Raw genomic sequence first — 27,382 nt, 5'->3', positions numbered from 1 at the left:
GGAAGAAAAATATCAGCCCACTTGAAGCATCCAAGAAGGCTTCCTGGAAGGTCATGGGCAGCGGTGTAGCTCACCTGTAATCCTAATTTCTGGCAGTACCTGTTGGAGAACAAGCACTTCATAGAGTTGAGTTAAATATTTCATATTGTATCTTGAGTGTAGCTTTGAAAACTGATTGAGATTTGGATGAGAAAATGGAAGGGCCTACTAAACAAGGAACAACAGCCCAGGTTTCACTTAAGCACACATGAGCATGGGGTGTGTTGGGGAGAGGGACTGGCATATGGATGGGCCATTTATTTCTATGTTATTTGTAGAAGTGACTGGAAGAACAATGCATCCATGTCTTTGACATCATGATGTACATCCGGCAAAGAAAAGAGGTAAAAACCACAGAAGTTTCTGAGGATTTTCCAGCACAAAAAGAAAATGTGAAGTTGGAAAATAAATTGTCTTCTGGTAGGTGATTTAAATTAAAGCAGTGTTTGGGATTGCTTTTATATGTACATATTAAAATTTCACTCTAATAGGGTAAAAACTAGGTGAGACTTAACTATTGAGGAACCTTGTTCCAGCACCCCTATTAGTCTGACTGCTATTAGATTATATTGGTTTTACAGTTATAATTAGATGAAAGAACGTTGATTAGAATTTTTCATGTGTTTTGTATTCATTAATTTGTGGTTATGCCAATCTGATTCTATGACTCTAGAGTAGTACTTTACCCATCATCCAGATTTTAGTTTATTCCTATTTTTCTGGTTTGTGAATGCTATTTACCATAAGCAGCCTACCTTGAATGAGTTTCTCATTTCATTGAAGTATTGAAAGATGAATAAAAGTATTTTGTATTCTTTATTCACAGTTGAATTCCTGAAATTGATCATTTTTGGAAAGGGGGACAGGAAGAGTGATCAGAACTTGATAAATTGTTCACATAATACAGAAGATTCACTAAGAAACACATCAGATAGCATTAATTGCCAACTTTTTGCCTTCTGAGTTGCCTTTCTAACTAAGAATGATCAGAATTTTAAAAGTAAACATGAAAAATTCCAAGCCTATTGGCCATTTTGAATATCTGACAATTTATATTCTTTGTAGCCATGTCAATTCTTACCAGAGTTAGTATGCATTTGAGAAAGCAGTTTGGTAAAATAAATGTTTATTGGGAGGTTTTGCCACTCAGCTCAGCTGTTGATATCTAATGCATTTTAGACAATACAGAGTAGTTGACCTTATGCAATGCAAATTCAAATTTGTTTATTTGTTTTACATTTAAACACAACTTTGAGAATTGTTTTTTTTTTTTTTTTAACTAATGTAATATTTATTCACATCAGGGGAAAAAAAAAAAACCCTGAAAACTAAAGAAAAGTGGAAAAGGAAAAAACACTCCCCCAAACTCACCCATTCCAAGTCTACCATGGATGACCTGTTTAGCTTGTTCTTGGAGTATGTACACCCATAAGCATTCATATTTACTTTTACAAAATTGAGACCCACGTGCTGTTTTGAAAGTTGCTATTTTTCTTATTATGTTATGAACATGTAAGCCAGACAATAAATTTTTAAAATTTATTTATTTATTTGTGGTACTGGGGATCGAACCAAGAAATGCTTTACCACTGAGCTGCATCCCCAGCCATTTTTTTTTTTTTTTTTTTTTTTTTTTTTTTTTGAGACAGGGTCTCACTAAGTTGCTGAGGCTGGCCTCAAACTTGTAATCCTCATGTCTCAGCTGCCCGAATCACTAGTTTTATAGGCATAATTTTAAAATATCATAGTGTATAATATTCTATTATGTAGCTGTCGCATAATTTAACTAATTACTTATTGGTGAATATTAGGATGGCTTTTTTAACTTTCTAACAATACAAATAGAATTATGATAAATATTTATTTAAAACTTTAATTATTTCCTTGGGGTAAACGCTTAGTCTTGGAATTCCTGGTCAAATGGTTTGCTCAATTGGTAGCTTTAATTCTTCTTGCCATGTTGCATTTCAGAAAGGTACTAGTTCTTCTACCAGCAGTGTTTGAAAATGTCAACTTTTTTTAAAATACCCTTTCCAAACAAGAGTATTAACATTTGTAAGCTACCACATTGGCCAAGTTTTGTATTGTTTGCTTTTGTTTTGGGTACCAGGGATTGAACCCAGGGGCATGAGGCTGACTGAGGGCCCTGATTCAACCACTGAGCCACATTCCCAACACTTTTTAGTTTGTTTATTTGTTTGTTTTTTAATTTTTTATCTTGAGACAGGTCTCACTAAATTGCTTTAGATTTGCAATCCTCCTGCCTCAGCCTCCTGAGCCACTGGGATTAGACACATGCATCACCCTGTATGGCTTAGCCGAGAGTTTTAAAAAGTATAGCTCATTGTTTTGATTTGCATTTCTTTAACACTAATAAATTTGAATGAATTTGAACATCTTTTCTTCAGTCTGTTACACTTATTGGCCATTTTTTTTCTTTTGTGCATCTGTTTCCTACTAAAATATTAATCATTTTTTATTATCCCGAAAATATCCAGTATTAAGGACATTTAAACTCTCTTAAATGTGCTATATTTTTTCTATTTTATATCTCCTTTAAGTTGTAATTGTAAGTAATCAAGTTTTTTGCGAGGTTTTAATGTAGAAACTACAAACTATAAGTAGATCATCTAGAAGATTATTCACATCCTATACTTATAATCTATTTATTCCTCCATTTAGCAGACTTTATATGTGAACTCTAGCCATTCATCTATGCCAGGCACAGGTCTTAGGCATTATAAATGAATAAAACAGTGTGCGTGGGTATGATAAACTCATATTCTAGTTGGAAAAATGAACTATTAGATATAGTGGGGTAAAAAATTAGAAAGAAAATAAGCCAGGCACAGTGGTGCATGCCTATGGTCCCAGCTACTTGCGAGGCTGAGGCAAAAGGATCAATTCAAGCCAGTAATTTGAGACCAGCCTGGTCAACATAGTAAGACCCCGTATTTAAAAAAAAAAAAAAAAAGAGCGAGAGAATGAAAATAAGTCTGTGTCTGTGGCATCACAGAAGGGTGCCCTTAACTAGTTTCTGGGGATAGGGAAGCCTTCACCAGTGACAGGTAGCTGGAACTTAGCTTACTTTATAGTATAAAATACAACTTTGAAATGCTAAATTCCTTATACTCATTTACCTGTTTGATTTTTCTAAAAGGTTGTGCCAGCCGAAGATTTTGGAAGATTCTGTCATTTACAATTGGAGGGACCATTGCCCTTTGCATTGGACTTCTTACATCTGTCTACCTTGCCACCTTACATGAGAATGATTTATGGTTCTCTAATATTAAGGTATGGGGTTTCTTTGTTATATGATTTACCCATCAGAGTCTCCAGTAGTTAGCCATGTGGATGAATGACCTAAGTCAAGATAGTTTTGACATAAAGGATCTAATCTCTTGGGAGGTTTGACTGTAGATAAAAAAGGCTTGTGTTTGTTATTTTAAAATAACATATCAGAATTTTTATAATCAAATGAGTTCCCTTTTTTTTTCATTAACTTACTCTAGTTATGCTTCAGTTACTCCAAACTACTAGTAATTTCAAACTATGAATTGTAAAGGTGTAGTAAATCATAAGTAACACTGTTCTTATATACAAGAAAATACTATCATATATGATAGGGTTAAAAATTGTTTTGTGAACTTTTTTTTTTTTCTTTAACTCAGGGGCACTTGACCACTGAGCCACATCCCTAGCCCTATTTTGTATTTTATTAGAGACAGGGTCTCACTGAGTTGCTTAGCACCTCACTGAATTGCTGTGGCTGGCTTTGAACTCAAAATCCTCCTGCCTCCGACTCCCAACCTGCTGGGATTACAGCCCAGCTGTTTTGTGAACTTTTGATTTTGATTTTATGTATGTAAGTTCAAACTGGGTCACAGTAAAAAATGAATTTTTTTCCCCCTGTTGTTTGCAAAGGAAAAAAAAAGAAAGTGTACCTTTTCTTTCTTTCTTTCTTTCTTTCTTTCTTTCTTTCTTTCTTTCTTTTTCTTTTCCTTCCTTCCTTCCTTCCTTCCTTCCTTTCGATTGAATTCAGGGGCACTCTACCATTGACCTACATCCCCATCCCTTTATTTTGTTTTTTTTATCTTGAGATAGTGTCCTGATAAGTTGTGTAGGACCTAAGTTGCTAAGAGGCTGGGCTTGAACTTGGGATCCTCCTGCCTCAGCCTACTGAGTTGCTGAGATTAGAGGCATGTACCACCATTGTGGCTGAGAGCTACTGTTCTAAACCATGGAGTTTTAATCTGGCCTCATAATTATTTATTGGTACTTATGCTTCAAGCTTATTTTATAGAATTTTAAGAAATGTTCTATTTACTTAAGAAATATACCTAAGAGCATATTAATAGCTCATACTTGCCATGCTATAACTCATTATGAGAGAGTGAAGAGGAATTACAGATGTCAGTAATGAAGAATCTGCAGAGTAATTCTTTATTTAAAACTTTCGTTTCATGCACCCCACAAAACATAGTGCCTATATCTATGGCCACTAAGAGATGGAAGAGAAATAGTTATTAACTCAGACTTATTTATGTGGTATGGTGCTTCCGTTCTTTTTCCTGTTTTGTTTTATTGTTTTTGTAGCTTAATTTTACCAGAACTGCATCCAGACCACAAATAGTAAACTCTGACCTAAACCCTCCCCCAAAATGATGGTTCTGTTATACACCATCTTTTTAAGGATTGATTCTAAACTCAGGAACTCGGGTAGATTGGTTTCATTTCCTTCTCAGCTAACCATTCCCACATCAGTCTTTTGCTTCTGAACCTTTTAGTGAAAATTGCCTGTATGGTAGCATTGCTCGGATTTAAATGCCAAAAACACTAAATATTTATATAGCTCTGTTAAATGAGGTCTGAAATATTTATGTCAAGGTAAATATAGAATGCACTCACTGGATTTTCATAGGGGAAGCATTGTTATGTATTGGACAGCCATTTCACAGACATGCCTACCCATTTCTTTAGATGTTATTAGGTTTAAGAACCATTTCAAAATATTTTGTTGAAAAATTTAAAAGATATAAAGTTATGGATTCACACAACATGTTGCAAGATTGAAAGTAGTGCATTGTTGCTTTTTAGAATAACACTTTTGAAGAAAACAATGTAATCTTTTTAAAAGTCAGCCTTTCTCCATAGTTATGTTTTAATGTAACATGTAATCAATGTAGCTATAGATTTTGACTGGTAAACTAAATGCTTATGTATTTGAAGTTAACTTTAAAAAGCCAATGAGCCATCCTCAAATGTCATGGGCTCAGCAACCAATAGAATAGCGTTCGGTTATGGAGTCTGGAGTTAAAGCATCTTGTGCTGTGAGCTTTTAAAGTGTCTCAGAATTTTACATTTAAGGCATAAAGAGTAACATTTTATATTAAAAGTTACATTTCCCATTTGTTAGTGTATCTTGCTACATTCAATCAGGAATGTTCAGCATTAACTCAGAGTCAGTTCTATGCATAACCATTCACCAAATACTGCTGCTGTGGTTTCTTAAAGGAAACCTTGTATGCTGTGCTATAATGCATTTGTCATCCTGCTGCTCCACAAATAAGCATATGAGGAATAGCCTGTGTATGTTAATAGTACCTTTATACATACAGCAAGGTGTAACCTTAAAGGTGGGGAATGTGCATAAACAATCAGTGATTTTGTTTAAAAATTGGTCAGTACTGTTTCTATTTCTGTGGTTTGTATGATTTAGCTTTCATTTTAAACTGCACAGAATAAATTAAAATGAAAACAAAACAAAACAAAATCTGGCCACATAAATAGACCTTAGCATGTTTATACCTTTCTGATATTATATGCAATTTGGGGGAGGAGGCAGGGGAGCCATAATTTTCATTAAATATTCATGAGGGTATATGACTCCATAGACATTATTTCTTTTAAACTCTGTTTTATTCTGTCTCAACATTTCTAGAACTTCTCTTGGTATTGTTTTCAGAACGAGCATATAACTTTACACAAGGAAGATTACACATTGTCAGTGTTCTTGACCCAAATGTGCCTTGTTTTTGATCCAGTATATCATGATCTGTAATCTTGTGTACTAGCCATGTTCTACTCACTAGTTGCTTGCAGGGGTAAATAGTCACTTTCAAAGTGAAGATTGGTCGTCCATGAGGATGTTCAAAAGCATAGATGCAGATCTAATGGCATTTTCAAAAGTGTTTCCTAAAACTCTTTGAGCTTTGATCTTATTATGGGAATAAGTCCCCACAGAAGACTGCTTTGAATGACACATAATACCAATAACTTCTAGCACATTTGTTTTAAAAACTGATGGATTACTTTATAGGTAGAACATACATCTTTGTACATATTTTTATGTAAATTATCATAATAACAGAGAGTAGTAATTCTTATCCTTCAGTAACACGTGGTTGGATTTTCTTGCCAAGAAAAATTTTACTCATTCATGTCTTTACAGTACAGCACTTATAAACAGATTCCCTACAATTAAGGAATGTAGTGCTTATTTATTAACATAGGTATTTTTGAACAAAGGCTGAAATATCCCTCTGTGAGTATATAGCCACAATAAAATGTTAGCAGCAGTATAGAAAAGAAACATGTTGAAAGAGATCATATAACTTAATTATGAACTATAAGTTTATCTCTTTAACTTGAAGCTTATTAGTGGTCTTGCTAGTCTCCTTAAATAAGCATATTGCAAGAAACCTGAGCCTCCTTGATTTTTCTCTTTACTTTCACTGGTTAAGGAAATCATTTTACTTTTACACAGTATTTATTGAGTGCCTATTCTGAGAACATTGAATTGAACTCTATAGGGAGCATGGAAGGAATAACAAAGACTTCTAAATTTACCAGGAAATTTTCTAGTATAATAAATGAATTCAGTAAATATATATTAGGCACCTTACAGTGTGCCCACAGGCTCTTTCCTTATGGTAACAGTACCACTGACTAACAGTACCACTGAATAAGACAAGGCTTTGCCCCCAAGAGGCTTGTGCTCTTGAGCATACAGGCTAGTATCCAGACAGTTACAGGACATCCCATATCAACAGTATGATGGATGGGACAGAGAACACTGGGAGCACAGAGGATGGGGCAGTCTGATTGGACTATGGGAGGCAGGGAAGGTTTTCTAGAGGAAATGGTGGTTAAGGAGACCTGAAGCATGAGTTAATAAGGCACACTAAGGAGGAGAGGTGATTGTCATAGAAGAGAGCCATTTACAGGAAATCCAGGGGCCAGAGAGCCTGGATGTTGGATGTTGGCCATAGTGCAGCAATCCTGAATAGATGAGGATAGACCAGGAGTGGTAACAAGCCAGATCACAAAGGGCCTGTGCTTTGTTTCCCAGAGGAAAGAGCTCTGTGAATAAAGTAGTGAGCCCCATTTTAGTGATGTCATCATTTTGGTATTTTAAAAGGATGGCTCAGGCTATAGTGTGGAGAGTAGATTTGAAGAGGGCAAAACAAAAGTCAGAGGAAGCTGCTGAGATATTCATGTTCTGCAGATTCAGTAAGATCTGAATATCCAATTAAGGTATTCAGTAAATGATCATCTTCTGTGTGCCAGATATTCTTCTAGGCCCTGGAAATACAGTATTGAATATGATGTGGAACTTAATTCTGACAAGGAAGAAAAAAATCAAAATAAAAATAAGCTGTGGTGGAAATCAAACAGGATGAGATGGTTGCTAGACAGCTGCTGGGAACTGGAGAGTGAAACAGACCACTTCGAGGACGAGGCACATCCTAAATGATGAGGAGCAGCTAGGCAGAGACCTGTGAGAACAGTCAGAGCAGAAGAAACAGCAAGCAGCAAGCCTTAATGTAGGAATAAATTCGACAAGTCTAGAATCAGAGAGAAGGCACCTGTGGCCAGAATTCTATGAGCAATGAGAAGAGTGGTACAGGAAAGGCAAAGAGCCATCATGTTGGGTGTCATAGCCTGAAGGGAATTTGAGAGAAGTGACTAGAACTGAGACTTCTCAGTTAGAAGGATGTGTGATTCGGTGCTTACGTTGGAGGGGATTCAGAGGGAGGAATGGCCCGTGACATCCTGCTTTGTACCTTGAGCTGCTGGGTAGATAGATGCACATGTCATTCGCTGTGACAGTGAACACTGTGAGGAGCTGTTCTGGAGAGTGCAGTGACTTATGACTCCAGCCACTCAGAGTTAGGACAAGCTTCACAGAGTCCACAAAACTGCCCCCACTTCAGACAGTTTGGAGGTCCAGGTGACCCTCGGTTCTGAACAGCTATCAATCTGTAATTCACTAGAACAACTCTGGAGAACTTGGGAAAGCTTTACACTTAAAATTACAGTTTTGGGCTTGGGGATATAGCTCAGTTGTTAGAGTGCTTGCCTTGGATTCACAAGGCTCTGGGTTCTATTCCTAGTACTAAAAAAAAAATTACAGTTTCATTGTGGCAAAAGGATGCCAACTAGAACCAGCCAAAGGAAGAGACACAAATCAAAGCTTCCATTGTCCTTTTCCTGTGGAGTCAGACTGCATTACCCCCTTGGCACTTCACCATGTGACAATATGTAGAGTATTGCAAACTAGGGAAGCCCTCCTGGGTGTCAAAGTGTCTAGCTTTCAGTGGGGTTTCATTGTGTAAGCGGAATTGATTGAATCGTTGGCCACAAGGTTGATCTCAGACTCCATTCCCCTCCTCCACAGGTTGGGCTGACACCATATAGCTCAGAGTCCTCTTGATCCTCTATCCACTGGCAAGGCCAGCCTCCACCCTGGGTTACCTATTAGCACAGCTGTCAGATGTGGTCTGCAGAATACATCTCAAATAACAGAGAGACACTCCTGTCACTCAAATTCCAAGTATTTAGAGGCTATTTCCTAGGAACTAAGGACAAAGAACAGTTGACTGCTTTATTCCTAGGGTGTAGAGGTTACCTCCCAAGACCTGGGGACAAAGACCAGCCAAATTCTTTATTATTCAAAGGGCCAAGGCAGAAATTGATGAGTTCAGGTTTGCTTGTACTGGAAGGCACTCTCAAAGCAGTCCAAGTAAAGACAGGGAGTAAGGGAAGCTGGGTTTATGGCTGTGAAGGCAGGAGCCCATCTGTTTGGGAATGGACATTTTCGTATTACCAGCTTGTAGATGTGTGGGCGAGATTGTTTCAGAAATGTGTAGCATGAGAAAAGAAAGAGAACCAAGGCCAGCTTCTGTCTGTGCCTCAGATGCCATCTGGGAAGCCATGAAACTGGCATATCCTCTAACAGGTTTCTCCCCACCCACCACCCTGTCCTCTAAAAGCTACAATTGAGCTCAGAGTCTTAGTGACTGTCTTTTCCCTTTTTTCAAGCGGCACCTCATAGCACAGACCCCTACTCCCCATTACAAGAGGCGTCCTCTGATGTGGTAACCATTTCTCAAGCTTCATACCTCTGCATGAACATTCAGATTATTTTTCTGCTTAGATGATCTATTCTTTATTGTCTAATCAAACTCTCTGGAATAAAGGGACTGTTTTATTTTTGCACTGTCTCCTGTAGTAGGCCTAAGCCACATATGGCTACTGAGCATTCACAATGTAACTAATGCAACGTGGGAACTTTTTATTTAACTTTTATTTCAACTTCAATTTTAAAATGTAACTTCATTTTAACTTTAATTTTCTGTCTATAAAAATAAAAATTATTACCATTACTGATCAGGGACCTTACTTAGTCAAAGGAAAAGCTCATTTTCAGAGCATATAGATCTTCATAAATTAACTAAAAATTTACACCATGTTCATATTGTGGAATTAGGGAATCTTTGAGATAGGTGAATCTGTTTTCCTTTCATATTTGTGGTTTGTGACTTATTCTTATCAAAATTACTAGGCTTGTTTTTAATAAAAATCCTTTGGTTTTATTTTGAATACTTTGAATCAAATGTACTTATTCAGAGAGTAAAAAAATTCCTTGTAAAATAAAAAAGTCATACATTGAGTTTTCAAATTCAAAATGATGTTTTAAACGTTTGTTGCAATGTTAGTGTTTGAAAAAACAGGAACCCTGAAGCAGCATCTGGAAGGAAAATATACTGGTTTAAATGGTTATAGAAAATTTGTATGTTGTATTCTTTCTCAGCTTATTTTTTAAATTAAAATTATTTTCCTACTGTCTTAACCAATGTGTTATATTCCCCTTGCTGGGAAATTGAAGGTATTAGAATTTTCAAAAAAAAAAAAAAATATTCTTTGTTGAATGTTATGTGCTTGGCACTGTTTAGGTACATTTGTACATATTTTACTTAATCTGGCTATCTCCAGAGCCCAAACACTTCAGTTCTAAATTGTCCTTTAAATGCATCCTGCTTTTTCACTGCCCTTTAGTATAAACAAAACAAACTAAAAGGGCAAAGCGCATGTTCTTGCTTGCTGTTGCTGCCCTTAATGCCTGGCACATTATCAGTGCTAAGTAAATAACGGTCTGTTTGGAGTAGAGTTGACCTCTGGGGTTGTGAGCAGGAGGGAAGGCAGAGAGGGGGAATCTGCTGGCTGCTGTGAAAGATCCGGCTTGGAGCTGGAGCAGAGGTGCAGCTTGTGGAGCTCGCCTCCAGGGAGAGGACGTCCTTGGTGCTGACAAGCAGGGAAGGGAGCCAGGCACGCATTCTAATGATTCCTGTTTAGTAGATGCTATAGTGAAAAATCGATCGGGTCTTCCTTCTTTTTATTTAACAAACATGCATTGTATTTTGTTGTTGTGGTTCTTGTACAAACTATGCTGTGGCAGTGACATAGATTTTAAAACAGAAAACACTGCTTAATCCTCACTACTCTTGTCAAGAATGCTTTTAGGGCTGGAGATAGAGCACAACTGGGGAGCACTGGGCTAGCAAGACTAGGCCCTGGGTTTGATTCTTAGCCCTATTTAAAAAAAAAAGAAGACCTTCCATTCTTCATCCTATTTTGTGTGTGTGTGTGTGTGTGTGTATTTTTACTTCTAACCCTAATATAGTTTTTATAATTTTAATTTTTCTAATGTTATATGTTTTCCATATATAGTTTCATATCTTCATAACGCTCTCATAGTAATTTGGTAAATAATTATATAATTTTATATCTTTGAAATTTTTATACTCTTGTTATTTTACTATTTCTGTGCTTCCCAATTTGGGGGAGCTAGAGTGTTTCTAATTGTGGTGTTAAACTCCTAAAATTGCTTATTTAATGTCTCACTTTAAAGTGGCAGTGTAAATATCCTCCTTTCTTGGAATTACCTCAGAGCAATTAAAGAGAATGAAGATAAGATTCCATATCTCTCTCTCTCTCTCTCTCTCTCTCTCTCTCTCTCTCTCTCTCTCTCTCTCCTTTTTTTTTTTAATGTTAGAGATCAAACCTAGGGCCTTGCACATGCTAAGTACATGCTCCTCTACCATTGACCTGTACTCCCAGCCCAGAGCCCATCTTTAATGAAACTAAGAAAGGCCTATAATATGGATTGCAGCCAAATCCAGTAAAACTCAAAGAAGTGTAAAAGATCCTGAAAGAGGACTCTCCAGGCTGTAGGTTTCAGAGAAGCTTGCAAAACACAGTCCTGTAGTGTCCTGAAGGGTAAAAACCAACAGTCCCCTAATTAGGGCATGGAAATGGGTGTGAGGAGTAATGGCAGAAGCTTCTCCTTGTGGGCAGGAGGAGCACGCCAGGCAGGCTGAAAAGTCATCACGGAGGCAAGCCATATTTATAGGAAGTGGAACTTAAAAGGCTAGAAATAAAGTTAAAGACATGACTTAGAATCTGAACAACCCTGAAGCTGTCAATCTCTAAATTAAGAAAAATACTTAAAAACTGTCTTGTAAACTACCCTATATCCTAAGGTAAATCTTACTGGCCTGAGTTATATCTCTCACTCTCCCCTACGTGAGCTTGCTGCATTCAAGTAGTTGGGGTAGTAAGAACTTGCCATGCTCAGAAAAGACAAATAATTGGGAAGGATTAGCACAGGTCTATAGAGTGATACTGTCAGAAAAGAGGGAAGGGCGAAAGAAAACAAGAACCAGTGGTTGATGAAGAACAGTCACCAGAGAAATCTTACAGCAGAGACATGAAAATTATGACCAAACATCACAGAGGAGAATAAAGTGTTGGTCACTGTGGAGGATGAATTCTAAGAAGAGACTCAGGAAGTTGTATACTTTCTAGATGGAGTTATATAAAGATAATAAAACTTAAACAAGAAAGGGCATTTGAAAGTCTAAGATGGAATTGGTGGCATGTGCCTATAATCCCAGTGACTCAAGAGGCTGAAGTAGAAGGATCCTAAGTTCAAGCCAGCCTCAGCAATTTAGTGAGGCTCCAAGCAACTTAACAAGACCCTGTCTCAAAATAAAAAGTATTAGGGATGTGGTTCAGTGGTTAAGCACCCCTGGGTTCAATCCCCAGTTAAAAAAAAAAAAAAAAAAAAACTAAATACATATCATGATTATATTGGGTGCAGCTCACCAGAGACCAAATCTGCAGAAAGCCCAAAAAGTTTGTTCAGAACTGATGATACTAAATAAAACTAAGCAAAATTTTAAAAATTAAAAGTATTAGAAACAAAGTAACAGCAAAGGAAGACAACGAACAGCAAACATGCATAATTTGTGTCCTAAAAGCAGAGAAACAGTGAAACACACACACACATACATACATACAAAGAAATTATTCAAGGAAACTTCTCCAAAATAAAACAAAATTTGAATCTACAAAGTAAAAGAGCAAAGTGGGTCCCAGAAAAATATTAGCTTAGAAAAATCATCAACATAATTTAGATCGATGAATTTGCAGGATTTAAAGAAACTTCTGGGCATTACAGACATAAAGATCAAGTTACCCATAAGGGGAGACAGCGGTCAAACTGGCTTCCAAATTTTTCATGGTGACATTTAATGCTCAAAGGCCACTGAGTGCTGCCTACAAAATACTTTAAGTGATTTCCACATTTTAACCTAGTCATTCCATCATGTGTAAAGGCAGTGTACAAATTCCTTACATCCTTAAAAATATATTATACGGATATATGTATATATATTTAAGAACACTTGAAAAATTGCAAGAAGAAAATCCAGCCGAGAGATACTGTAAAACAAGGGCAGAAAAGCTGTCAGTAGGTCTTAATTTTTATTTATTTTTGTGGTTCTGGGAATTGAACCCAGAGGTGCTTTGCCACTGAGCTAAATCCCTAGCCTTTTTTTTTTTTTTTTTTTTTTTTTTTGAGACAGAGTATCACTAAGTTACCCAGACTAATCTGAAACTCATGATCCTCCTGCCTCAGCTGGAATTATAGTTGTGCCACTGTCAAATTTATTTACTCTGGTACTGAGACTAGGTAAAAATGATGAAACAGAGCTGGGGATAATCTTCAATACTGCAAAAAAAAATTATAGGAAAAAAATATTTGATATAAACAATTTAATAACATAATATGTTAACATGGTAATAATATTATAATTATATAATGTAATAATAACAAAATAATATAGAACAATACAAATTAAGAAAGGAAGGGAAAGAGAAGGTAAAAGATCATGGGGAAATCCTGATGTCTCTTTTGTAGTTAGAGGTCAAAAAATTCTATTTAAAACTGATAAGAAATAGAGAATAGTATATATGAAAGAAGACACTAAGAAAAATAGTATCAAGGGCCAGAGTTGTAGCTCAGTGGTGGAGCACTTGTCTAGCATGTGTGAGGCACTGGGTTTGATTCTCAGCACTGTATATAAATAAAATAAATAAAGGTCCATAGGCAACAAAAAAATTTTTTTAATTAAAAAAAAACAATGTAAAGTACAGCTGGGCAGAAGTCAAGTGTAAACATCATTAAATTGTTATTACTTGTTATGGGAAATCAGTCACACTAGGAATAGAGATAATTAAGTTATAGTTATGAAGTAACCAACCCCTAGAGCAACAAGGTAAGCTTCCCAAATTAAAAGAAGCATGCAGAGAATACCAAGCAGACACAGGTCACGTAGTGAAAGATTGGTTCCAAAAAAACATGACACAAAATATGCCAACACAAATGTATCCAAACATTTTCCTTAATATTTTTTTTTTTTAGTTGTAGATGGGCCTTTATTTTGTGTATTTATTTTAATGTGGTGCTGAGAATCAAACCGGTGTCTCACACATGCTAGGCAAGTGCTCTACAACTGAGCTACAGCCCCAGTGCCTCCCAAACATTTTTATACAACTAAATACAAATGACCTTTACTTACCTAATAAAATTAAAATGCTGGTTCCTATCTTGGGATAATGTCATAGACTCAGGGTAACCTCTTTTGTTAATTTGTTCATTCATTTAAATAAAAGTTGTCTCTAACTAAAACAAAATAAAATCCTCACTAGAAATTTAAAAGTGTTTCTTAAATGACTCTTGGATCACAGAAGAAATTAAAATTGAATTTATCAAAATTATAAATGAAATCTAGAAAAGGATGAAAATACATTTTAGGATTATGGAATACAGATAGAACAGTACTCAGAAGAAAATATGTAGCTTTAAATATATCATGGAGTAAGAATGAATAAGCATAAATGAATTAACTATCCTCTGAAATTGGAAAGTAAAGAAAATCTAGTAACAGAAGGAGGGATAAAGGAATAAGAAGAAATAAACTAGAAACTAGGAAAGCATGTCATAAATAAATGGTTATTTGGTGAAAACTAAAACATTAGTTAACTTCACACACAAAGGTGGGAGGGAGATGGTTAGGAAGTTAAAATGCCAAAATGAAAAATAATTACAGAGATCATGAGATAATAGCAACTAAGAATAACTACCAATACCATGACGTAGGAAAGAGCCACAGGAGACTGTTTTGTTTGATTCCATGCAAGTTGGATGAAGCGGATGACTTTCTCAGGTAATGTAAATTACCAAGAGTGACTCCAGAGAACACAATTTCTGTAGATGTAATAGGGAAACACGATAAAGAGCTCCCATCCCCTACCCCTAAAAATACTAAATCCCACTGATTTTGTGCAGGAATTTTGCCAAAGTCTTAGAGAATTAAAATGCTCCAGTACTGTTTGAACCATTCTAGAACACAGAAGAGGAAGAAAATTTCAGAAACAAAAGTAGGCAGAACACTTACACCTAAACTCTAATCAATTCTCCATACAGCAGTTACCTTCTGTATAGTGGCTGAGAACACAGAATTAGGGAATACTGAGCCATTACTGCTAGAGGAAACATGTACATGCCTGTGTGTGTATACGTGTATATACATATAAACATACACACATCACACAGAGAGTGTAGTCTGAAGTACTGAAAACTCGTAGATTCTTCTTATTTTACAAAAGAGAAGTTGAGGCTCAGAAGCATTAAGTAACTTGTCTGAGGCCACCCTGCTGATCTTGCTAGGGTTGGAATTCAGATCTCATCTACTGGCCCCAAAGCTGCAGCTTTTCACGCTGGGCTTCCCTGACCTTTCTGTCTTCATCATCTTGGCATCCCTCATGAGAGCTGAAGAAAAGACACTGACCACAACTGGGAACCATGAACACTGGGCAACTTGAACAGTTCTGTTCAGGTCTGTCCACAAATGAGTACAGAAACACTACAAGTATTAATTTTGTTGAGTTTTATCATTACAAGTAAATTTTAGTGAGTAGGCAAAATTGCAAATGAGTCAATAATGAGAGTAGATAGTATATAATCAAATAATATTTAAAGAATGAAACTCAGAGGCAAGTCCTACTTATGAATGTTAAAGAAAAAAAAATCTTATTGCTAAAAAAAAATCCAGTAGCACATTAAATATATGACACCCCATGAACAACTCATTTTGATGCCAAGATTGCAAAGGAAATTGTTGGGAAACCTATTCGCATATTCATTTGCCATATCAGTACTGCAAAAGACACAAAGTATTTGAAAAAAAATGTATTATCATTTCCTTATAGCATGTATAACTTGAAAAATGAAGATACCAGTTGAGCGCACCACATCAGTAGAATAAAGGAGAAAAACTATGTAGTCATCTCAGATGACACAGGAAAAACACTTGGCAAAATTCAATATCCCTTTAGGTGAATGTGTAAAAACACTCAACCAACTAGGAATAGAGGGGAACTTCAACCTCACAAAGAGTGTCTGTCCCAAAACCCTCAAGCTAACATACTCAATGGCAAAAAGACTGAAATCTTTCCCTCTAAGATTGGGTACAAGAATGTCGTCCTCTCTCTCCATTGATATCACTCCTGGGAATTCTGAGGGAACTTAGGCAAGGAAGAAGTAAAGCTGTAGATGACATGGTCTTGTATATAAAATCCACTAAAAAGTCACTAAAATTAATAAGTTAATTCACCAAGATTGCAGTCACAAGACCAGAGTACAAATATTGTTTCTATATAGTAATCATGTGCAAACCAAAAATGAAATTGAGAGAATGATTCTGTCTATAATAGCAACAAAAAGGATAAAAGGAGTAAATTGGACATGAACTTATACCAGTTTGTGAATCAGAAGACAGTGTTATTAGGAGGGCAGCATTCCTTGAGTTCATCTACAAATTCAGTGTGATCGCTTTCCTAATTCCAGGTGAGCTTTTCACAGAAATTGACACACTGATCCTAAAATTTCTATGGAAGCTCAGGAGACCCAGAATAATCAAAACAATTTTGGGAAAAAAAAAAAAGAACAAACTTGGAAGACTCCAAATTTATGATTTCAAAACTTACTACAAAGCTGTAATAATCAAGACAGTGTGATAGTAGCATAAAGAAAGGCATACAAACCAACAAAATAGAAGTGAGGGTTCAAAAATAAACCTTCAGATATTTCAATTGATTTTACTAAGAGAACCAAGACAATGGAGAAAAAAATAGTCTTTTTAACAAATGATCTGGGGACCACTGGCTAGTCACATGCAAATTGAAGTTGGACCCCTTCTTCACACCATACACAAGAATCAAAATTTAGGTCTTTGGGTCTTTTCTAAAACTATAGAACATTTAAAAAGAAAATATGAATAAATCTTCATGATCTTGAGTAGGACAAGACTTCTTAGAAACAACAATGAAAGCACAAATGACTGAAAGAAGTTGTTTTCATCGAAATTAGAAATTTCTGTACTCTACAAATACACTATCAAAGAAAATGAAAGGCATCGAACTTAGAATGAGAGGAAGTTTTTACAACTTTTGTATCTGCTAAGAGACCTTTACAGAGAATATATCAAGAGCTGTTACAACTCAATTAAAAAAAAAAAAACCCAGTTTTTAAAATGGGTACAGGCCTTGAATAAACATTTCTCCAATGCACTAAAAAGCGCAGGAAAAGATGCTCCCCATCATTAGCTCTCTGGAAAATGCACATCACAATCACAATGTGGGGAACCTGCTGGCCAATCAGGTGACTCTCATGGAGGCAGCTAGTGCAAGACTGGGGAGTGCTGAGCCTTGTGTTGTGCCCTGCGCTGCCCAGACCAGTGAACAACACAGACAGGATGGCTAAAGGTGACCCCAGGAAACCAAAGGGCTAGATGTCTGCTTGTGCCTTGTTTGTGCAGACTTGCAGAGAAGAACATAAGATAAATCCAGAAGTCCCTGTCAGTTTTGCAGAATTTTCCAAGAAGTGGTTTGAGAGGTGGAAGACAACATCTAGGAAAGAGAAATCTAAATTTAATGAAATGGCAAAGGTGGATAAAGTACGCTATGATCAGGAAATGAAGGAAACCAAGGGAGGCAAGGAGAAAAAGGACCCTAATGCCCCCAAAAGAGCACCATCTGGATTCTTCCTTTTCTGTTCAGAATTCAGCCCAAAGGGCTGGGGATGTAATGATTGCCTAGCATGTGTGAGGCACTGGGTTTGATCCTTAGCACCACAAAAAAATAAATGAGGTGAAGCAACCTAGATCCCTTCAATAGATGACTAGATAAAGAAACTGTGGTATAGATACACAATGGAATATTACTCAGCTTTTTAAAGAGAATAAAATCATGGCATTTGCAGGTAAATAGATGGCGTTGGAGAATATCATGCTAAGCAAAGTAAGCCAATCCCAAAAAAACAAAGGCCAAATATTCTCCTTGATAAATGGATCCTGATCCATAATGGTTGGGGGTGTGTGTGTGGAGGAACTTTGATTGGATAAAGGGGAGGGAGAAGAGGGGAGAGGACATGGGGGTAGGGAAGATGGTGGAATGAGACAGACATGATTACCCTAGGCACATGTATGACTGCACATATGGTGCAACTCTACATCGTATACTACCAGAGAAATGAAAAGCTGTGCTCCATTTGTGTACAATGAACTGAAATACATTCTGCTGTCATTTAGAACAAATTAAAAAAAAAATCAATGGGGAAGTTACATGACTTTAAATTTTTTTGCCAAACATAAAGACTGTTTCATATCTATTATAAAGTAGAAAGATAGATAAACAAATAAAGGTATTGTGAAAATTTTCTGGGGAAAAAAATAATTCCAACCCAAGATCAAGTAAGCCAATCCCCAAAAAAAACACAAATCCTGGTATCTCCATTGGAGATGGGGGGGGGGGAAGCAGGGAGAGATGTGAAGTAACTTAAGTGACAGCAAAAAGCATCACTAAGACTACAAAGCTGAAGGAGAAGTATGAGAAGGCTGTTGCTGACTGTCCGTCTGAAGGAAGTTTGATGGCACAAAGGGTCCTGGGAAAGTTGCCCAGAAAAAGGTGAAAGAGGAAGAGGAGGACAAATAAAAATCTGTTTTGGGCCACATCTCCAGCCCTATGTTGTAATTTCTTTGGAGACAGGGTCTCACTGAATTGCGTAGTGTCTCACCCTGATGGACACATGGTGTTTGAGATGTGTCTGTTACTGGATTTAGATTCAATTATAGAATTTGATCACAGTCATATTGTAGTCTCTCAAAGTGCTCTAGAAATTGTAAGTGGCTTCATAAGTGGCCTTAGGTATCCCAGAGCGCCTCAAAACAGTATCAAAGTTGTATGTATTTCCAAGCATTTTCAAAAATAAAAAGGCACTCACTCTTGTGTTCTCCTCCCTCTGTGCACTTTGCTGTCAGTGTGACAAGGCATTTGAAGATGTTTCTGGCATTTCTTTTGTAATTTTTAAGGTGGTGTTAATTATATGGTTATTGACTAGAGATCCTCAGTTATCAACTGTACATATCTATAGTCTGTGAAAAGAATAAAACAACAAGACAACCTTTTTTATTCTAATTAGTTATACATGACAGTAAAAATATTTGACACATCATACTTAAATGGAGTACAACTTCTCATTCTTCTGGTCGAACCTGATGTAGAATAGCACTGGTCGTGTAATGATATATGCACATAGGGTAATAATAACTGATTCATTCTACTTTCCTTCCTACCCCTAGGCTTCTTCCCTCCCTTCACTCCCCTCTGTCAAATCCAAAGTACCTCTATTCCCTAGCCACTACCCCCCATTTTTGTGAATTAGCATCCACATATCAGAGAAAACATTTGAACTTTGGTTCTTTGGGATTGGCTTGTTTCACGTAGCATGATATTCTCCAGCTCCATCTGTTTACCAGCAAATGCCATAATTTTATTCTTCTTTAAGACTAAGTAATATTCCATTGTGTGTATATATATATCACAGTTTCTTTATCCATTCATCTGTTGAGGGGCATCCACTCTTGATGCTCCTTGCATCGAGGCTATGGGGAAGATGCCTTTTGGAGGGGCCGTAGCTCAGGGTGTATGCTGTGAGGCTGAACCTGTTGATGCTGTGGTGGGCATCCATTTAGCTTCAGGTTGTTCTGTTTCTGTACAGTGATACAGCATTCTGCTGCCTTTCTTAGTTGTGGGAAAAGGGGAGTCAGCTGCCATGAGAAGTGTTTGAATTTATTTATTTATTTATTTATTTATTTTAGTTAAGTACAGTAGATTTTAAACTTTGTTTTCAAAGGAACTGTAGAACTCATTATTGTCAACAAAGAGCCACTGCATCAGTAAACATTCAAGAACCTTCTGTATGTAAATACAATTTGCAACATTATGTTATTTTTTTGTATGTTTAGAATGCTGAAATGTTTTTGAAGTTAAATAAACAGTATTACATTTTAAAACTATTCCTCCCTATAATTCTGGTAACTTCTATTTTACTCACATGGGCAGCCTAGGACTGAGATGAAGGAGGGGGCTATGTGAATTTACTGCCAGATTTGTTGTGTCTGAAAGGTATTAAGATGAAGTGTAAACCAGTGAATGTACTGACATAGGAAAGGGTCAGCAGGCCAGCTAACTGTCCAGACTTTACTTTTGCCTTTGACTGCCATGCTTCGTTTGGTGGGGTCAAATGCATTGCTAAACAGCAAGAATGTCTTCCAGTGTATATAGGTTATAAAACATCAGACTTTATTTCTTCTCTCTTCCCGACCTCTGCACATGTAGTGGGACACATAGTTATTTCTTGTGCTCAACATTTGAAGACGCCTCAAAATGTTGCTTGACTCCTAGATTCCCCCCTCCCCCAATAAGGGATATGGGGTGGGGACATTATCCATCTATTTGGTCCTGTTTTCCTCCTTCAAAAAAACCAAACATCCAAAGCAAGATCCTGGGCTCCATTTGGGTCACCTGAACAGGCTGATGGAATCGACCATTTCTAAGCACCAGCTGTATCATGAAAAGTAGAGTGGCCTATGCATGATTTGAGCTTATTCACCAGAAATGTTGATTGTTGTTCAATGTTCTTAAACTAGAAGAAGCTCGGTTTGTGTGTCAGTGGTTATATTAGTAAATGGTGTTAACATTTTGCCAAGGCTAGGAAGGGGGTGGTTGCTATAGTGGCAAATGGTGATACTAAATATCACTGGGTGGCTAATCTGTACTTGCAGTAAGAAAGGGTACTGGGTTGTGAGTAAGTGTCAGCATTGCCTAGCATTAACACCTGGATATAGAAATTTGAAGCTGTGGAGCATGTGGGTGTTTTGTTTTGTTTCATTTTGTTTGTTTTTTGGTGGTATTTTAAGAGAAAGCAGCTTTTTTAAAAAAGTTAACCATTTGGAACTTTGCATGTCTAAGGAGCTGTCCTCTCTATCCTGTCAGGTCCTAGATGGGTGCAAGTCATGGTCACAACCTTATCTCCATTCATATCAACTCCCTCTCCATCAGAACTGTTTGTCCTTAATTCTTTATTCTTCCACTAACCTAAAAACCCTAGGTTGTTAGGTTTGCCCAGAGGCATTTGTTCCAGGATTTTTCATCCTCTTTAACCACACCCTTGTCACTTGCAATTCCAAACTGAAACTGCTGCTACCTCCAATGTACAACCTACAGGCCAATATAGAGGAGAAGATATGGAGGAAAGCTCAACAGATGTGGAGGGGAAGCTCAACCTGTAGTCCTAAGGAAGCAGTTTCTGACTATGGAAGGGGTAGCTTTTATGCTCCCTCAGTGGTCAAATAGAAGTGGGGTAGCTATTTAGCTAAATAATGTTTGATTAAGCAGACTTTGGGTTGTAGAGAGACTTCAATTGAGGCTGTTTGTCCTGTTAGCTGCTTGTTACAAGACCACTACTCTGGTATGATGTTACCACCAAAGGTTTAGGCTTAGCTTGATTTCTGGACCAGTGTTCTTGCAATGCCTCCTGATACTTTTTTTTTTTTTTTTTTAAGTTAAAAGGATATTACGTGTTTCCTCTAAACACCCTCCTCCAATCCCCTTACCCTATTCTTGAGTGACAGTTTATCTTTTGGAAAGAACAAGGTTGTAATGTAGCAACTTTTGTCTGTATCTCCCTTGTGTCTGTTCTTGTCACATATATACTTGGGAATGTTGGATGCATTCATTTTCTGTAACAAAGTTCCTTAATCATTATTCCCAAAAAGTTAAAAAAAATGCAATACTATTTCACATCCACTAGTAGGGCTCTAAGTTAAGGTAATAACAAGTGTTGACAAAGACGTGGAAAAATCTGAACCTTTTTACATTCCTGGTAGAAATTTTAAACAGTGTAACTGCTTTGAAAAATAGTCTAGTTGTTCTTCAAACACTTAAACATAGAGTTATCATATGATCATTTTGTTGCTGCTGCTGCTGCTGTTGAGATGGGCTATTATTATGTTTCTCAGGCTGGCCTCAGACTCTTAGGCTTAAGAGATCCTCCTGGCTCAGCCAACCCAGTAGCCAGGACTAGAGGTGTGTACCACCATGCTCAGTTTACCATATAATCTTAGGTTATGTGCTTTCGAATACATACCCAAGAAAAATAAAAGCACATCCACACAAAAACTTGAACACAATGTTCATAACATTTTTTGTAATAGCCACAATGTAGGAACAACACAGATATCCATCAACTGATCAATGAATAAATTGTGTAGTTTTGAAAATCATTACCAATACATGCCACAACATAGCAGAACCTGGAAAACATTATGCTCAATGAAAGAAGCCAGGCAGAAAAGACCCCATATTGTATGATTCCATCTGCATGGAATGTCCAAAAAAGGCCAATCTAAAGTGACAGAAAGTAGTTTAGAGGTTGCCTAGGGCTAGAGGGTGTAAGGATTTGCAGAGTGACAGATCAGTGGTGTATGGTTTCTTTTGAGGGGTAATAAAGATGATATAAAATTGACAATAGTGATACATGCACAACTCTTGAGAATGTAGTAAAAACCATTGAATCATACACTTTGAATTTTCATACCACATATTTAATCAATTCAATCTGTTAAAAATAATAGATGCATTTATTTATATAATGCATACATCTCAGCCCAAATGCCAAGACCCCACTAAATAAGAAAACTGGTGTGTGGTAGAACTTTCTGTGATGATGGGAAGTTCTTTACCCATGGTTTGCTGTTTAATATGATAACCACTAGCCAAACGTATTCAGGCACTGAGGAACTGGCTTTTTAATTTTAATTAGATTTAAGTGAGGACATGGAACTAGACACTAATGAATTGGACAGCACGGGACTAGAAATAAACCCCCAAGCCAGAACTATGCGTTGTTACTACTGCTTTTAACACTGTTTAGGAAGTGCCAGCTGCATGACATCAGAAGAAGTAGAAAGTATAAAAATTGGAAACATTGGAAAGCAAAAGGTGGTGGCACACTAGCAGGGCGTGGTGGCACACGCCTGTAATCCCTGCTTGGGAGCCTCAGCCACAGCAAGGCACTAAGCAACTCAGTGAGACCCTGTCTCGGAATGAAATACAAAATAGGACTGGGGGGGTGGCTCAGTGGTCAAGTGCCCCTGAGTTAATCCCCAGTACCAAGGAGAAAAAAAAGGTAAAGGTCTGATTTGCAGATGATATGATTATGTAACCAAAAAGACCCAAACAAATAATCAGGGGAAAAAACTATTACAAGCAAAAAGTAAACTTAGCCTGTTGCAGTATAAAAAATTAAATATGTGGAAACCAAAATATCTTATTTTCAAATTTGTTGACTCTAAATGAATAGAGAAGGAAGAGCTGGAAGGGGCCCGTTTGGTGCTGCCTGGCTGTCCTCTTCCACTTCCTTTGAGCCTAGACCGCAGCTCTCCTCACCCGCTGTTGTAACCCCTTCCTTCCTCACTCTCACCAGCCCTGCCTTCTTCACTATCTGATGGTGACACTGGCTCCTGTTTAACTGAGGGAGTAGGAGCAAAGCATAGTTGTGCTTTCACACTGCAGCTGCCTGATTCCTGCCCATCTGTGCTGACTTCTCTTCTTGTCACTTATCCCTGCCTCCCGCTGAAGCACACTGCTCTTGGAATCGAGTCTCTCATTTTTCCCTTTCTCTCATCCTGGAAGAAAACACCTATTGAGACTGCACTTCCCCTTTCTGAGGCTGACCCATTTTTCCATTCACCTTGGCACCAAAAACAGTTGGTCAACCAACAGTCAGTTCCTATTTTCTCTCCTCTGAATGTCTCTTTCTTGAAACCACTACAGTCAGGCTTTAAGCATAAATGTTCTTGTTGGAGTCACAGTGACCTCCAAGATGCTTAATTTAGTGGTCATTTCTCAGGCCCCATTTCACTTGGCCTGTTGGCATTTTTCCTTGGCTCCTGGGATACATTCTCCTGGATTTACTGCTGCCTCTTCAGCTGATCCTTTGGCCCTTTTAGAGCCTCCTGGCCTCTTCGCCATGGCAGAGAACCCCAGGACTTTCCTGCCCCACCCACCCCCCGCCCCATTTCTGAAAACAGCCTTCTCTTTAGCCTTAAATGCCATCTTCATGCTGGGGACTCCCTCTCAGACCCTGCCCAGACTCCCTTTGCACTCCAGGCCTTTTTATCAGCAACCTTCTTGGCCACCTTCATTTAAATGTCCAGTAGCATTTTAAGACATGACAATTCCAAAATCAGACACCTGGCCTCCCCTCCCTCAGCTGTTTCTCCATAGGTCTCCATATCTACAACATGCACCCTCATCCTTCAGCCACTCAGGCCAGGAACCTCCGAGAACCAGAGCTCTCTCAAGGCCACATGAAATCCCTCCCCGGATCCTCTCAGTCTTTACTTTTACAGTGTCCAGTCATCTTTAATGGCCTCAGCATTTTTCTTCACCTGCATTATTACAGCAGTTTCCTTACTGGTTTGGGGTGTGTGTGTGTGTGTGTGTGTGTGTGTGGTTTTTTTGTTGTTATTTGTTTTTGCTCTTATTCTAAATAGTCCATTCTGCACACAGAAGTCAGTGGACCTTTTAAAATCATTTTGTGTCTCAGTTCAAAACTCTTCACATTCAAACTTGGCGTACCTGAAACTGAACTTCTGACCTACACACACGCCCTATGCCCCTTCTGACTCTCAGGTACAAGCCGGAAGTCCTGACACCTACCAAGACCAGGTGATCTGGCCCCCTGTGACCTCTCTCCTGCCCCTACCACTCCAGGCATTATTAACTGCCTCTCCTATTCCCCCACTCAGGCTGCCTGCCCTCCTTGCTGTTCAGGGTGTCCTTGGGCTGCCGTCTGACTGGCAGACTCTTCCCCAGGTATCCATGTAGCTCCCTACCTGGTCTCATCACCCCTCCAGTTTCTGTTGTGTCCCTCCCCACCTCCTGTGAAGTCATAGCACCTCCCCCGACCCTCCCATATCCGTTCTCTGCTTTCCTCATAGCACTGGACTGCCTAGTGTAATTTGGATTTTGCTTGATAATTTGCTCTCTTCTCCCTCTATCCTAGATTATAAATCTGATGAAGACAGATTTTTGTCCTTTTTTTTGGGGGGGAGGGATGGTATTAGGAATTGTACTCAGGGGCACTCAACCACTGAGCCACACCCCCAGCCCTATTTTGTATTGTATTCAAAGACAGGGTCTCACTGAGTTGCTTAGCACCTCACTTTTGCTGAGGCAGGCTTTGAATTCGAGATCCTCCTGCCTCAGCCTCTGGAGCTGCTGCGACTACAGGTAGACACCACTGCAACTGGGCCAGATTTTTGTCCATTTTATTTCCTGCTGAATCTCTCAGCAGAAAAATGCTCCTCGCTTGGTAGTCAGAGTTATCTACTGAGGGCTGGGGATTTGGCTCAGTAGTAGAGCACATGCAAGGCCCAGCACCATAAAAAAAAAAATAAAAATGTAAAAATTAGGTATTTACTAAATGAATGATTGAGGAAGATAGATTGGAGAAAGATGCACAATCTCCAGTAGAAAAGCTAGTTTAATGGTTGGGGCAAAAGACGATTCATTCTTTAATTTTGATACCTGTTTCCTTGATTGGTCATTTCCTTTGTTTACAATGCATTGTTTTTTTTTTCTTGAGACATAAACTCCTTGGGGTCAGGGACTCAATTCTTATACCTATTTATTTCCCTAGCCAATGAATGTTCAAATAAATGCTGAGGAGAGGTAATTCTCATTGACTACAAGCACTCTGGTCACTTGTGTTTTTTCTACATATTTTGCTAATGTTTTGCACTGTTAATCTATTCGACATTTCAGATTGCATGTCTTCCCATTGAGTTCTCCCGCAAAGCAAGAGGTCTCTGGAATAGACAGGGTTAATCCACACAGTAGTAACTGCAGAAGCACCAAAACTCTGATTGCTTCAGCGTAGGCCCACTGGACTGACTGGCCCTTCCGTGGCACTCTAACCTTCCGCGGCACTCTAACCTTCCGCACACACTGCTTGGCAGCCCTCACGTGTCAAGGCTCTGATCGACTCTAGGGCAAGAATCATTCCATTCTAACAGATGGACATGAATTTAACTAGACAATAAACCATGTATGTGCCATAAATATGTTTGCTGAGGGCATGATTCCCAGTGCAGAACTTTAAGAACAGCTGTCTTATCATGCGCCACTGTTTTTTGGTGAGATGATTTGCTAACCAAATTCTGAAATGGATTACATTCATGAAGTTAATTGTTCTTTGGCCCCCGACTTCCAGCAGCCTAATCATTTGCAGGGAGAGGCGCAATTTTTATAAACAAAAGTTATGAAATTAGTTTTAGACTTTATTTTTTAATTAATTTGATGTGTTTCCAAATTTAGTGTCATCAGTCTAAAAGGGCTCATTAGCCTTTCCTTCATTGCCAGCAACTTGCCTTAATGCCTGAGGGAGATGCAAATCATTAATTGTAAACAGCCATTTTTCCCCCTCAATGCTATTTCCTTTTAGTACTGATATTAAATTGCTATATAAGCTACTAGAGTGGTTTTGCTGTACTGTTCTTTAAAAATGCAGTTCTACTGTCTTTCTACTTCTTTTTCTCATTATCTTCAGAGATGTTTTCATCCTCTCCACAAACATCGCTTTCCCTATGGAACCTATGCAAATTAAAATGTGGAATATTTGTTCGTTTTGCATTCTGTAGAGGGTAACTTCTATTGATGTACATTTGCGTTGGCATGATCTACCAGGCAAAGTATAAATTGCTGTAAAACTGGAAAAGTGTTTGAGTAAAGCAGATGTTCTCTTAGCATGAAGCAGATGTAAAACTTGCAAGTGTCTGTCTAATAAAGTATAGCATTTGGTTCTATACAGCTGGTGCCAAGATTACCAATTAATCATGTTTGAATGCATTTTTACTAATTAGATCCCCCTCTGTTTTTCACTGTTCTGGGTATATTACAGAGCGGGGTGGGGCACATAAGCTTTCCACTTTTAGAACTCTGAGCAGTGTTCCCCCCACCCTGGTCCTTTTATCAGGCTGGTTTTTTATTCTAGAACTCTATAGGAAATTAAGCCCATAGATGTGGAGGGCTAATTGGGCCCTCCAGTTGTCACTGTAGGATGTTCCATCAAAAGGAACAGTTAGTACTTCCCTTTAAGGCAGCTGGAGAAAAGAAGAGGCCTGTAATTAACGTTGTTGGTTTGTTTGTTTTCCCCCTTATTTACGTGGACAAAAGCAATTATATGCTCAGTTAACATCAATTCACGGCCTCTGTGGTTATTTGACAAAGTAGGAGTTTGAACAATCCA

General features: G+C 38.0%; 1 protein-coding gene and 1 pseudogene across 1 annotated transcript in view; both read left to right on the top strand.

Annotated features, from left to right (window-relative positions):
* Positions 1–27,382, top strand: part of Dpy19l3 (dpy-19 like C-mannosyltransferase 3) — an 82,089-nt gene that overhangs the window by 1,664 nt on the left and 53,043 nt on the right. The window contains exons 2-3 of the mRNA XM_076838914.2: positions 318–459; positions 3,200–3,333. Of these exons, the coding sequence (XP_076695029.1) occupies positions 357–459; positions 3,200–3,333 (237 nt within the window). The 5' untranslated portion in view covers positions 318–356. The remainder of the gene's footprint in view (positions 1–317; positions 460–3,199; positions 3,334–27,382) is intronic.
* On the top strand, positions 17,484–18,720 carry LOC143384108 (high mobility group protein B3-like; annotated as a pseudogene).

The sequence above is a fragment of the Callospermophilus lateralis genome, chromosome 18 (assembly GCF_048772815.1).
Source record: "Callospermophilus lateralis isolate mCalLat2 chromosome 18, mCalLat2.hap1, whole genome shotgun sequence".
Lineage (NCBI taxonomy): Eukaryota > Metazoa > Chordata > Mammalia > Rodentia > Sciuridae > Callospermophilus > Callospermophilus lateralis.
This window is presented reverse-complemented; position numbering and strand designations above follow the sequence as displayed.